The sequence below is a fragment of the Lacerta agilis genome, chromosome 3 (assembly GCF_009819535.1).
Source record: "Lacerta agilis isolate rLacAgi1 chromosome 3, rLacAgi1.pri, whole genome shotgun sequence".
Lineage (NCBI taxonomy): Eukaryota > Metazoa > Chordata > Lepidosauria > Squamata > Lacertidae > Lacerta > Lacerta agilis.
This window is the reverse complement of record NC_046314.1, coordinates 116328168-116343071: the sequence shown is the minus strand read 5'-3', so window position 1 is coordinate 116343071 and position 14904 is coordinate 116328168. Positions and strand designations below refer to the sequence as shown.

Sequence of the window (14904 nt, the reverse complement as noted above, 5' to 3'; positions counted from 1 at the left end):
AATCAGCTCACCGCCCTCGTCCACCTCTGCCATGCCGCGCTGCGCCCGGAGCCTCCTCCCTGCCAGAGGAGCCACCCTCCAGCCCTGCCGGCAGCACCACCCTCGCCTGCCTCCACCATGCCACGCTCCGCTGCGCCCAGAACCTCTGTCCCACTGGAGGAGCCGCCCTCCAGCTGCTGCCCGCCCGGATGGAAAGGTGGGGGTGGGGATCGGGGTGCCATTGGGATCCTTGCACCACGGCGCCAGTTAAGCTTAAGACGGCCCTGCCCACAGTGGCCAGCAAAGGGCCTCATTTTGGGAAACCTGCAAGCAGGACCCAAACCCACGAGCCCTCTCCCCTCCTCTGCCATTTCCAGCGGCTCAGAAGCATTGCTGCCTTCAAATGCAGAGGCAGAGCTGAGCCAACATGCTTAGCAGCCATCGAGAGCCCTCTCCTCCCCCAGGAATTCCTCCAATCCTCTTTTAAAGTTACCAGGTTTGGGGGGCAAACATGCGCAGGATTATGGAGAAAGCTAGAGAGTTCCAGAAAAACATCTACTTCTGTTTCATCGACTACGCAAAAGCATTCGACTGTGTTGACCACAGCAAACTATGGCAAGTTCTTAAAGAAGTGGGAGTGCCGGATCACCTCATTTACCTCCTGAGAAATCTCTATGTGGGACAAGAAGCTACAGTTAGAACTGGATATGGAACAACTGATTGGTTCAAAATTGGGAAAGGAGTACGACAAGGCTGCATATTGTCTCCCTGCTTATTTAACTTATATGCAGAATTCATCATGCGAAAGGCTGGACTGGATGAATCCCAAGACGGAATTAAGATTGCTGGAAGAAATATCAACAACCTCAGATACGCTGATGATACAACCTTGATGGCAGAAAGTGAGGAGGAATTAAAGAACCTTTAATGAGGGTGAAAGAGGAGAGCGCAAAATATGGTCTGAAGCTCAACATCAAAAAAACTAAGATCATGGCCACTGGTCCCATCACCTCCTGGCAAATAGAAGGGGAAGAAATGGAGGCAGTGAGAGATTTGACTTTCTTGGGTTCCATGATCACTGCAGATGGTGACAGCAGTCACGAAATTAGAAGATGCCTGCTTCTTGGGTGAAAAGCAATGACAAACCTAGACAGCATCTTAAAAAGCAAAGACATCACCTTGCCGACAAAGGTCCGTATAGTTAAAGCTATGGTTTTCCCAGTAGTAATGTACGGAAGTGAGAGCTGGACCATCAAGAAGGCTGATCGCCGAAGAATTGATGCTTTTGAATTCTGGTGCAGGAGGAGACTCTTGAGAGTCCCATGGACTGCAAGAAGATCAAACCTATCCATCCTTAAAGAAATCAGGCCTGAGTGCTCACTGGAAGGACAGATCCTGAAGCTAAGGCCCCCAATACTTTGGCCACCTCATGAGAAGAGAAGACTCCCTGGAAAAGACCCTGATGTTGGGAAAGATGGAGGGCACAAGGAGAAGGGGACGACAGAGGATGAGATGGTTGGACAGGGTTCTCGAAGCGACTGGCATGAGTTTGGCCAAACTGCGGGAGGCAGTGGAAGACAGGAGTTGCCTGGGGTCACAAAGAGTCGGACACGTCTAAACGACTAAACAGCAACAAGATTCAAGGCTTCCCTGTATACAGGACCCCAAGAATTGGAAAGGGACTCAGGGCATCATCCATTCTGACCCCCCTAAAGCCCACAATATGTTCTGAGCATCTCATCGCCCCCATCCCTTTAGACTGCTATGGTCTACCGATTTTGCATTTATTGAATTATAGTATCTCCACTGAGCTGTCTCTCCCCCCCCCCCACCCCCCCAAGTGTGGTTTTCCAAAGCTTCACTTAAAACCCGATCCTTTTGAAAAATAAAGTAGGAACAGTGCATTCCTCCCCTCCAAATTATTTTATTCAGCAGCTCCCTGGAGAGCCCCTTTTATCTGTCCCCTCTCTCTCACACAAACACCCCAGGACTGAAAAACACAAACTCTCCCTATTTCAAGGTCCCTTCTGTAGCTATTTCAGCCCACCTCCCTGCCTCTGTACTTAAATGAAGAATTTCCCCCCGCAGGCAAAAAGCCGTTTCCTCAGAATACGAAATGCAGAACTTTGCATCGATCAAATGGGCCGGGAGAGCTTCTGCGACAGCTTTTTGGATGCAGCCTGTGCTCTGGCAAACAGCTCCCTCTCTTCTTCTCATCAGGAGTTGTATCTGAACCATCGCCAGTCTTGAGGATTTCCATCTCAATTGCAAGTCACTTAGCAACACTGGGCTGGAGATTTAAAAACTGTTGAAAGTCAGCCGGTTGAAAAAGAAAAAGAAAAAGAAAAAGTTCCTTACAGACTCCAGGTTCGGGATGTTACAGACTGAGATCTGTTTAAAAAAAACAAAACGGTTGTGGAAATTCCCACGTTTCTCATGTTTGTTAGAGGGCAGGAATGGAAATCAGGCAAGCGAATGAAAGCATCACTATCATTTTTTAAGTGCGCAAAAGTTAGGGAAGTTATTTATATTTTATTGTGTAACATTTTATTTATTCATTTGCTGCATTTACATACCACCTGCTTGTTCATAATAATAATAATAATAATGATAATAATAATAATAATTTTATTATCTACACCCCACCCAAGGGACACGGGTGGTGCTGTGGTCTAAACCACTGAGCCTAGGGCTTGCTGATCAGAAGGTCGGCGGTTCGAATCCCTGCGACGGGGTTGAGCTCCCGTTGCTCAGTCGCAGCTCTGCCAACCCAGCAGTTCGAAAGCACGTCAAAGTGCAAGTAGATAAATAGGTACCGCTCCGGTGGGGAAGGTAATGGCTTTCCGTGCGCTGCTCTGGTTCGCCAGAAGCGGCTTAGTCATGCTGGCCACATGACCCGGAAGCTGTACGCCGGCTCCCTTGGCCAGTAAAGCGAGATGAGCGTGGCAACCCCAGAGTCGGACATGACTGGACCTAATGGTCTGGGGTCCCTTTATCTCTACCTATACCCCACCCATCTTGGCTGGGTTGCCCCCAGCCACTCTGGGCAGCTTCCAACACAGCACAAGTTGGCATGCATAGATTATCCCCACCTTGTTTAAGTTGCACAACAACCCTGCGAGGTAGGTTGGAAACAGTGTGGTGTAGTGGTTAAGAGCGGTAGACTCATAATCTGGGGAACCGGGTTCGCGTCTCCACTCCTCCACATGCAGCTGCTGGGTGACCTTGGGCTAGCACACTTCTTTGAAGTCTCTCAGCCCCACTCATCTCACAGAGTGTTTGTTGTGGGGAAGGAAGGGGAAGGAGAATGTTAGCCGCTTTGAGACTCCTTCGGTAGTGAGAAAGCGGGATATCAAATCCAAACTCTTCTTCTTCTTCTTCTTGGACTGAGAGGCAGGGACTGGCTCAAGGTCACACCCAGTGAGCTTCATGGCTGAGTGGGAACTGGGACCATGGTCTCTCCTGGGTCCTAGTCTGACACTAGCCAATAGGCCACACTGTCTTGACTGTAAAGCCCTGCTTCATGGTAAAGAAAAAAAAAAAAACCTTGAAGCAGTTTCCCCCCCAAAAGGAGGGGGTAATTAAAAAAATATTTAAAATGTTCAAAAACAGTTAAAATCACTGATAAACTAAAAACAGGATTATAACACAAACCAGTATTCTACGTACCTGGTTAGGCCTGTAGGAACAAAAATGTTTCCAGCAGACAGCAAGAAGACTCAGTGAAGTTGCCTGATATCAATAGGTATAATTTGTTACAATGTGGAACATAAGAATTCCTTAACCACAGTTCTTCTTTGAATCGACTCTCGACTCCGGCTCCACATACAAAACGACCTTTTGAACACTTTTGGATACGGACTTATACATCATTTGTTATTGAGTCAAACCTCTTACTTTCTACATTGTAACGAATTATACTTTAACGCTGTTTTTTCTGTTAGAATTTACAAGCCTGTAACTCTTACCAGAAAAGGGACCCAGGTGGCGCTGTGGGTTAAACCACTGAGCCTATGGCTTGCTGATCAGAAGGTCGGCGGTTCGAATCCCCGTGACGGAGTGAGCTCCCATTGCCTCGGTCCCAGCTCCTGCCCACCTAGCAGTTTGAAAGCACGCCAGTGTGGTGTAGTGGTTAAGAGCAGTGGACCGGTAATCTGGTGAACCGGGTTCGCGTCTCTGCTCCTCCCATGCAGCTGCTGGGTGACCTTGGGCTAATCACACTTCTCTGAAGTCTCTCAGCCCCACTCACCCCACAGAGTGTTTGTTGTGGGGGAGGAAGAAGGGAAAGGAGAATGTGAGCCTCTTTGAGAAGGGAAGCGGGTGGCACTGTGGTTTAAACCACTGTGCCACTTGGGCTTGCCGATCAAAAGGTTGGCGGTTCGAATCCCCGTGACGGGGCGAGCTCCCGTTGTTCGGTCCCAGCTCCTGCCCACCTAGCAGTTCGAAAGCACGTCAAAGTGCAAGTAGATAAATAGGTACCGCTCCGGCGGGAAGGTAAACGGCGTTTCCGTGCGCTGCTCTGGTTCGCCAGAAGCGGCTTAGTCATGCTGGCCACATGACCCGGAAGCTGTCTGCGGACAAACGCCGGCTCCCTCGGCCTATAGAGTGAGATGAGCGTCGCAACCCAGAGTCGGACACGACTGGACCTGATGGTCAGGGGTCCCTTTACCTTTAACTCTTACAGAATATATACCTTTATTTGACTGCAACTCATGAGTAGGATTTATTCCTAGTATTGAAATTTCTTCCCAGCCGTCCTGCTGCACTTCAACCCTTCAGCGAAAGCGGGGAGGGAAATGTGCGTGGTTGCGGCACAACAACCAGGGAAGGTCTCCTCCATTCCCTGCCTCTCCCCTTAGATGCTGTCTGTGCCGAAGCTATTTAAGCTGTCAGGGAGCCTCCAGTTACTCCCCTGGGTGGGGGGAAATGCTTTCGATAGAACCGCATGAAGCTGTTTTTCAGCATTTTGAGGTTGAGGCACTTTCCTTTAAAAAAATTAATAATCGTAAAGGTTATTTTGCTTTGAACTTCATCCCATTTTGCTTGGTTTCCTGCTAAGGTGGAAAAATGTATGGCTATGAAGTGGAGATGCTTTTCTTTCCTGCCCAACAGGGAGAAAATTCCCTCCCTCCCCAGAGTTGTCTAATCTAGCCTTTAAAAGGACGGGCTCTGTGGTGTGGCGTGTAACCAGCAGAATAATAATAATAATAATAATAATAATAATAATAATACCCTCCTGTTTTTCAGTACTGGGGGGTGGAGTGGGAACCTGTACCAAAAGAGAGAAGGGGTTTTTTCCTCTAAAGAGAAGAACAAAAGGAGACTGCTGGATTGGGCCAATGGTCCATCTTCTCCAGTATCCTGTTCTCACAGTGGCCAAACCAGATGCTCATTATGGGAAGCCAGCAAGCAGGATCCTAGCACAAGAGCAACTTTCCCCTCCTTCTTCCCAGGAACTGTCATATTCAGGAGCATCCCTGCTTCTGACCAAGGAGAGCAGAGCAGAGCCATCCATCGCCCTCTCCTCCTCCATGAATTTGTCTGAGATAGGTAGCTAGACATCAATAAGGAACAGGCAGCAGCCTTATCATAGAATTGCAGAGCTGCAAGGAACCCTGAGGGTCCTCTAGTCCAACCCCCTGCAATGCAGGAAGCTCAGCTAAAGCGTCCAGGACAGATGGGCGCCCAACCTCTGCTTTAAAAACCTCCAAGGAAGGAGAGCCCACAACCTTCCAAGAGAGACCATTCCTCTATTGCATCTAACAGTGAAGCCTCTGCTTCCCAGAGTGGGCGCTATCTAGTCCAGGCAAGTCCTTGGCAGGCAGAAACACAGAGTTTGTGAAAATTAAGCTGAGTCTCCTTTTTTTCTACTCTCAGTATCCTTGTGTTTGGGCTCTATTTTCCCCAGCGTGCTGTTTTGGGGGGGCAGGGGGTGGGGGGTGGGGGACTCCCTGGTTCTGAATGGGGCAACTGTGCCCCTGAAGGATCAGGTGCGCAGCTGGACTCACAGCTGTCCATGGAGGCGCAGGTCAATTCTGTGTCCCGGGCAGCTGTTTATCAGCTCCATCTGGTACGCAGGCTGAGACCCTCCCTGCCCACGGACTGTCTCGCCAGAGTGGTGCATGCTCTAGTTATCTCCTGCTTGGACTACTGCAATGTGCTCTACGTTGGGGCTCCATTGAAAGTGACCCAGAAACTGCAATTAATCCAGACCGCGGCAGCTAGACTGGTCACTGGGAGTCGCTGCCAGGACCACATAACACCTGCCTTGAAATTCGCTTCACCCCATTTCCAGTACATTTCCGGGCACAATTCAAAGTGTTGGTGCTGACCTTTAATGCCCTAACGGCCTTGATCCTGTATACCCGAAGGAGCGTCTCCACCCCCATCGTTTCTGCCCAGACACTGAGGTCCAGCACCGAGGGCCTTCTGGCGGTTCCCTCCCTGCAAGAAGCAAAGCTACAGGGAACCAGGCAGAGGGCCTTCTCGGTGGTGGCACCCGCCCTGTGGAACGCCCTCCCATCAGAGGTCAAGGAAATAAACAACTCTCCTGACTTTTAGAAGACATCCAAAGGCAGCCCTGTTTAGGGAAGCTTTTAACGTTTAATAGAATATTGCATTTTAATATTTTTGTTGGAAGTCCATTCCAAAACCAAAGCTTTTCCAAATCCGTTCCAGGCTTTTAAAAACAACCCCTAATAAACAGCCATTTAACATGAATTTTACTATCTAATGAGACCATTGATCCATAAAATGAAAGCAATAAACAATGTACTTCAGTCACACCACACAATCAATCCATCAGTAGCTGAGCTGGGTTCCACACAGTCACAGAAACAAAACAAAAAGAGCCGCCAAAACAAAAATGCAAAATAAATAGCAAAAACAGACAGAACTCAGCATAAACACTCAAACGGAGCACGTTCGGCTTCTGAAAAATGTTCGCAAACCAGAACACTTACTCCAACCCCAACTGCAACCCCTATAGTTATAATTCGTGGGTTGTCATCTGATTTATTCTGTTTTAAATTTTATTTTAAGCTGTATTCCAATTGATTGTTTGATTTTATGTTTTAACGTATTATATACCGGTACTTTGATGTTTGGCCCAAACTGCGGGAGGCAGTGGAGGATAGTGGTGCCTGGCGTGCTCTGGTCCAGGGGGGTCACAAAGAGTCGGACACGACTGAACGATCTGAACAACAACAACATACTTTGATGTTAGCTGCCCTAAGCCCGGTCCTGGCCGGGGAGGGCAGGATATAAATTATTTATTATTATTATTATTATTATTATTATTATTATTATTATTATTCCGGGTTTGCAGTGTTTGGGTTCCAAGTTGTTTGAGTGCCAAGGCATTGGAGAACCAAGATACCGCTGTGTTGGAGCTGGTTTTCTATGGGTGATGTGAGATGGGCTGGAGGAAACCTCTTTGCTGATGGAGGGCTGCCATCTTCAGGAGACATGTTGCCATCTCAGTTGGCTTCCAGGGGATATTGTGGGACCACAACTCCCTCCTCCCCAGGCAACACAGAATCACCCCAATTATCTGGAGGGGGCCCAGACTGGCAAAGGCTGGGCGAGAGCCATGCCAGTTCTTGTGGTAAAAAATTGTAGAGAAACAAGAACTCAGGCCACAACGATGATTTAAATGATTCGGTTTTTCAAGTCTCTTATGGATAGATATATTTCTTAAAGTTTATATGCCAGGTGAAATTAATGCGCCAGGACAAGGCCCTGTTTGGCGATTCTTCTTCACTAATAGAGTCTTAAGCAACCAGTACACATCGACCTTAAAACTTTAAGACTCTATAGCTGAGAAGAATCTCCGAAACAAGGCCTTGTCCTGGCGCATTAATTTCACCTGGCATTTATTTATAAGAAACAAATCTACCCATTCTCTTCTTAAGCTCTGGGAGGAAGACCCTCATCGCTACAGACAGCCACCCAATCTCAAACAACTCCTCACCCACAATAATACAACAAGAGGACTCAACATGGACACTGGTACCAGAGCCTGCAATAACCCAGATGCCAACTTTGCTGCCACATAAACCCGGACAACACCATTACTGGTCCCAACAACATCAAACATACCATCTCAGGACTATTTAATTGCTCATCTTCCAACATTGTGTATGCATCAAATGCCAACAGTGCCCTTCAGCTCTCTATATTGGACAAACAGGCCAAACCCTACGCCAAAGGATAAATGGACATAAATCAGATATCAGGAATCACAAGACAGAGAAACCAGTAGGAGAACACTTCAATCTCCCAGGACATTCTATAAAAGATCTCAAAGTAGCTGTCTTAATACAAAGAATTTCAGAAATAGACTGGAAAGAGAAGTGGCTGAATTGCAACTAATCACCAAACTTAAAACCATGGAGAAACCTGGTCTGAACAAAGACATTGGATTCTTATCTCATTATACATAACAAAGCTATCTTTAGCCATCTCACCCCTTGCCTTTCCCTGCAAGACTGTCAACAGGTTTTCCACACCTATCAGCTGACCCCATTCCCACCACCCTTCTGAGTAATACCCCTCCCCACTCCCTCACTATATTTAAGGATCTGGTGACTTCTGTTTCAGTGTATCTGAAGAAGTGTGCATGCACACGAAAGCTCATACCAAGAACAAACTCAGTTGGTCTCTAAGGTGCTACTGGAAAGAATTTTCTATTTTGTTTCGACTATAGCACACCAACACGGCTACCCACCTGTAACTAAATCTATCCATAAGAGACTTGAAAAACTTGAATCATTTAAATCATCGTTGTGGCCTGAGTTCTTGTTTCTCTACAATTTTTTGCATCGCCTCTATCAAGAACTCCAACTTTTTTAGTTCTTGTGGCGCACCTGAGAGAGGGGGAGGCATTTCACAGAAGCTTGCCAAACTCTCCATGGCTTGTTCGATAGAGCAGTGTTTTTCAACCACTGTTCCGTGGCACACTAGTGTGCCGCGAGATGTTGCCTGGTGTGCCGTGGGAAAAATTGAAAAATGCAAGAGAATTACTTTATATATAGTCAATATAGGCACAGAGTTATTTTTTTTAACATTTTCTAATGGTGGTGTGCCTCATGATTTTTTTCATGAAACAAGTGTGCCTTTGCCCAAAAAAGGTTGAAAAACACTGCGATAGAGAAGGCCTTTTTCTCCCTCTCTCATGGCACTGGAACTGTTGGAATGATTCAGGGCAGGGGGAAGGAAGACCTCCCCCCCCCCCCCGCAGCACAGAGTTAAACGGTGGAACTCGCTCCCTCGTGCAGGAGCGATGGGCACCAACCTAGACGGCTTTGAAACGGGATCAGACAAAACAGTGGAAATCAGTGCTGAACTAGAAACAGATTAAAACACAAAGCAGTATTCTAGACACCTGGGCTGGACAAAAATGTTTTCAGCAGAGACCAACAAGAGCTCAATGAAGTTGCCTGCCTGATATCAATAGGCAGGGAGTTCCAAAGGGCAGGATCCGCCACACCAAAAGACCAATTTCTTACAACTGCAGAGTGGGTGTTATACGGCACCTGTAACAGTGCCCGTACCACAGACTGAAATGTTCAAGTGGCATATAAGGGGGAAATAGCATAAATCATGTTATTTGCTGCACAGTTTTGGACATTCCCCTGCTATGAAATTAATTACATCACTAACTATGGAACTCGCTGCTGCAGGAGGCAGGGATAGCCATCGACGTAAAGGTAAAGGGACCCCTGACCGTTAGGTCCAGTCGCGGACGACTCTGGGGTTGCGGCTCATCTCGCTTTACTGGCCAAGGGAGCCGGAGTACAGCTTCCGGGTCATGTGGCAGCATGACAAAGCCGCTTCTGGTGAACCAGAGCAGTGCACAGAAACGCTGTTTACCTTCCCACCAGAGTGGTACCTATTTATCTAATTGCACTTTGATGTGCTTTTGAACTGCTAGGTTGGCAGGAGCAGGGACCAAGCAACGGGAGCTCACCCCGTCATTGCGGGGATTCGAACCGCCGACCTTCTGATCGGCAAGCCCAAGAGGCTCAGTGGTTTAACCCACAGCGCCACCCGCGTCAGGCCACTGACTTGGATATCTTTAAAAGATGATTAGATGAATTTGTGGGAGGAGGAGAGGGCCATCGATGGCTCCTAGCCGGGAGGGCTCTGTTTGCCTCTGCGGTCAAGAGGCAGCAATGCGTCTGAATCCCAGTTGTGGAAACCACAGGAGGGAAGAGTTGCTCTGGTGATCGGATCCTGCTTCTCAGTTTCCCCACAGAACAGGCGGCTGTCCACTGTGAGAACAGGATGCGCCTAGATGGGCCCCTGGCTTCATCCAGCAGCCTCTTCTTCTGGGCTTATGCTCAGCACCTGGTGCACCTTGGCTAAATTGGGGGTTGGGCTGGGTGGCTTTCCGTTCTCTTCCCCTCTGACGCTTTGCCACCTCCTCAAAATAAATGCCTCCCTTTTTTTTTAGGGCACAGCCATTCATTCCAGCGAAAGTAATGCACACAACACACTATCCAGGACTCTTTTGGAAAGCACTTATTTTCCTTTCAGGAGGAACAATGGAGATATTCTCTCTCTCTCTCCCTCTCCCTCCTCTCTGTCTCTTGCTGCTCCTGACTGTTCTGCACTACGAGATTGGGATCTATTTTAGAGAGGCTTGATTTCCAGACCCTTAGTTGCCCTCCTCTGTACACATTCCAGCTTTTCAACATCCTTCTTAAATTGTGGTGCCCAGAATTGGACGCAATATTTCAAATGTAGACTCGCCAAGGCAGAATAGAGTGGAACTATGACTTCCTTTAATCTGGACCCTAGACTTCTGTTGGATGGCGCTGTGGTCTAAACCAGTGTTTTTCAACCTTTTTTGGGCAAAGGCACACTTGTTTCATGAAAAAAATCACGAGGCACACCACCATTAGAAAATGTTAAAAAAATTAACTCTGTGCCTATATTGACTATATATAAATTAATTTTTCCCACGGCACACCAGGCGACATCTCGCGACACTAGTGTACCGCGGAACAGTGGTTGAAAAACACTGGTCTAAACCACTGAGCCTCTTGGGCTTGCCGATCGGAAGGTCAGCAGTTCAAATCCCCGTGACGGAGTGAGCTCCCGTTGCTCTGTCCCAGCTCCTGTCAACCTAGCAGTTCGAAAGCATGCCAGTGTGATTAGATAAATAGGTACTGCTGCGGCGGGAAGGTAAACGGCGTTTCCGTGCGCTCTGGTTTCCGTCACAGCGTCCCATTGTGCCAGAAGCGGTTTAGTCCTGCTGGCCACATGACCCGGAAAGCTGTCTGTGCTCAAACACCGGCTCCCTTGGCCTGAAAATGAGATGAGCGCCGCAACCCCATTGTCACCTTTGACTGGACTTAACCATCCAGGGGTCCTTTAGCTTTTACCTTTAACCCGATGTCCATCATGGGAAACCTTTAGCATTTGCTTCTTTTCTTCTTCTTCTTCTTCTTCTTTTTCTTCTCTTCTTCTTCTTCTTCTTCTCCTTCTTTTGCTAATGCATCGCACTGTGGGCTCATGTTAAGTTTATGGTCTGCTGAGACCCTGGATCCTGTTCACATGTGCTGCTGTCAAGCCAGGTACATGTGAAGAGGATATTGGGATCTATGAGGTCCACGGTATGAAATCTGGCAGTTTCAATCCCAAACGCCAGTGTGAAAGGACACACCTCTGGGAGCTGGGGGGAACACCCACACATTGCCCTATAGCAAGCATCTGGGGCAGCAGGAGGGGGCAGCGGTGGTGGTGGAAGTTGGTGGGGCTGAGGTGGGTTGCAGACCCCCTCACTCTTCTCCCAGCACCAGGCAGGGGTCATTGTTGGATCTCTGCGGCTTAAAGGAATTATCCCGGAGCCATTTATTCGCCTTTCGATCTTAAATGCATCAATCGAGCTGCTGGTTTCAAAAGGGCATTTCATAGACTGCGAGCGATAAGTCTGCATTTGGAGATTATCATATTACCCAGAGTGGAAATTAATCTCCTTTGGACAAAAGGAGGCAGGGAGGAGAAGCTCCCTACTGCCTCCCGGTGGGAGAAGAGGGGTACTGCTGCTTGGGATGCTGCCTGAGATTGGGGGGGGGGGGAGTCAGAGGCCTTCGTTCAGTAATCAATTAACTAATTAATAAAAACGCTGCTTCAGATTTAACAGGGATCCTTTCGTCCGTCCACACAGGTGAACCCCTTCCGGGACCGGATCTGCAAGGTCTTCTCCACCGACGGCTACTTCCTTTGAGGACATCCTTGGGATGGCATCCGTCTTCAGCGACCGGGCGTGCCAGAGCATTAAGATGGAGTATGCTTTTCTGATATGGTAGGGTATTTCCCCCCAAATTCCCCTTGTGTAACTGGGGTCCGAGGAATGTGGTCGTCGCCTTGTGGGTGGGGTCAGGGCCCTTTATATGTCCAGCTGTCCTTTGTCAACAACAAATTGTCCATGTTTTTTGTGTTGAATATATACTATATAGGGGGACGCGGGTGGCGCTGTGGGTTAAACCACAGAGCCTAGGGCTTGCCGATCAGAAGGTTGGCGGTTCGAATCCCTGTGACGGGGTGAGCTCCCGTTGCTCGGTCCCTGCTCCTGCCAACCTAGCAGTTCGAAAGCATGGGTGATATACGATAGATTGCCCAAAACTGAAGTCCATGTCGTGCAATCAGTTTCATGATCTTTGACTTGGCAACTATCACGAATCATGATGTATGTGAGGGCTGGACGATATATCGTCCCCCAAATGGGTTGAAGTCCATATTGTGATATCGGTTTCATAATTGTCGACCCGGAGAATCCAGATTCATGAACGTGCAAAAATCACAACGCAGGGAAAACCGTGAAGCCAGCCCATGCCTCTACCTGGCTCCATCCTTATTTCAGACATCGCGATGTATCAGTGAATCGCAATGTTTAGCTGCAGGTAGGTAGCGTGTTGGTCTGCCATAGTCAAAACAAAATAAAATAAAAAATTCCTTCAGTAGCACCTTAGAGACCAACTGAGTTTGTTCTTGGTATGAGCTTTCGTGTGCATTTCATGTATCTAAGAAGTGTGCATGCACACGAAAGCTCATACCAAGAACAAACTTAGTTGGTCTCTAAGGTGCTAATGAAGGAATTTTTTATTTTATAATTTAGCTGGTGATACATCACAATGTTGAAAACCAGTTATCGCCCAGCCCTGATGGGCACCTGTTTTGCCTTCACGGCCAGAGGTAACGATGCTTTTGAATGCCACTTGCTGGAAACCACAGAGGGGAGAGTGTGGCTCTTGTGGTCGGATCCTGCTTGCTGGGTTCCCCATAATGAGCATCTGGTTGGCCACTGTGAGAACAGGATGCTGGACTAGGTGGGCCATTGGCCTGACCCTGCAACCTCTTCCGATGTCCCTGTGTTATGACCCATTCCGTCCGTACATTTTGCAACGCTTCCCTTGACCAGATTTCAATGACGACGGCTTTGTTGACGAGGAAGACCTCCAGAATGTCATCCGCAGATTGATCAACAGGAACAACCTCAGCGAGGAAGAGATCGCGTCTCTGGCCAACCACGTGCGTCTCGCCCCACCAGCAGGCCCTTCCTTTTATGAGATCTCCAGAGACTTGGAGACAAGACGTTGGCTGTGCTGGGATGTCCTGCAATGGTCAAAGCAGGCCAAGGGGAGGTGGAGGACACCAATTCCTAGTGCGGTGCTAGAACAGAGCAAGCTTGCTTCAACCTTCCTCAACCTGGTACCCTCCAGATGTTTGGCACCACAACTCCCATGACCCTGAGCCAGCTGGGCTCCCTGTTCCCCCACCCCACCAGCGCCAGCCACCACTGTACCCAACACCATGGCCCCAGGGGCTGTTGGGAGTCGTAATAATATAATAATAATAATAATAATAATAATAAATTTATTATTTGTACCCCGCCCATCTGGCTGGGTTTCCCCAGCCACTCTGAGTGGCTTCCAACAAAAATCAAATACAAAAATATCACACATTGAAAACTTCCCTAAAAAGGGCTGCCTTCAGGTATTTTCTGAATGTCAGGTAGTTGTTTATCTCCTTGACCTGTGATGGGAGGGCGTTCCACAGGGCGGGCGCCACTACCGAGAAGGCCCTCTGCCTGGTAGTCCGTTTTTGACCAAGAAGATGCAGGTGGTCCTTGAGTTGCTGATGGAGGAGCAGCACGAGATGAAGGAGGCCAACTGGGAGAACTTTAGGTGTGGACCTCGGTGCATGATTTCCATGTGCCTTGAGGGCAGTGTTGGGAGGGATGTCCCCATCTCAAGATTGTGAGGCTATATATTCTCCTACGAACTCACCCAGGCTCTGAGATCTTCTCTCAGTTACATTTTTTAAAAATTTGGAGGGCACCAGGTTGGGGACAGCTGGCTTGCTCCATCCTTTGGTTAGCAAACAGGAGACGCTGATCTCATGTCCAGAGCTAGGTGGTTTGGGGTGTGGGTCTCTCACACAGGGCATTCCCTTTGGTCGGGACACCTGTGTCAGGAAGGGGCGAGTGGTTTTCAAGGCAGACATTTCCGTTCCAAGCAGGTCCTGGAGGAGGCAGACTTGGATAATGACAAGATGCTGTCCCTGGTGGAGTTCGAACATGCCATGACCAAGTCTCCAGACTTCCTACAGTAAGAGCCCTGTCAAAAACTCACCTGAGCCATCCAACCCTGGTCGCCACGGGCCCAGCTCCGAAATCCCCCTCCGTACCTTAGTTCCCACCCCAAACTTTAAAAAAATGAGTAGACAAGCTTTCCATGAAAGTCACCCTCCGGCTTGAGAGTGGCAGTGACAATTGCCGGGGGACAGAGCTATCATGCTCATTCCACTATTCCTTGCCTGTTATAAGGATAAATAGATTTATTGCACACCCTTCCCCTGCAGCTCTTTCAGGCTCTACTTCTGAGGAAGGGGCGGCAAGATGGCGGCACCAGTCGG

The 14904-nt window shown here is 48.4% G+C and overlaps 1 protein-coding gene across 1 annotated transcript in view; it reads left to right on the top strand.

The window, feature by feature from the left end:
* CIB4 (calcium and integrin binding family member 4) overlaps nt 1-14629 on the top strand; it is a 30840-nt gene extending 16211 nt beyond the window's left edge. The window contains 4 exon segments of the mRNA XM_033145495.1: nt 12155-12207; nt 12209-12297; nt 13409-13518; nt 14509-14629. Coding sequence (XP_033001386.1) covers nt 12155-12207; nt 12209-12297; nt 13409-13518; nt 14509-14601 — 345 coding nt within the window. The 3' untranslated portion in view covers nt 14602-14629.
* The last annotated feature ends 275 nt before the right edge of the window (nt 14630-14904 follow it).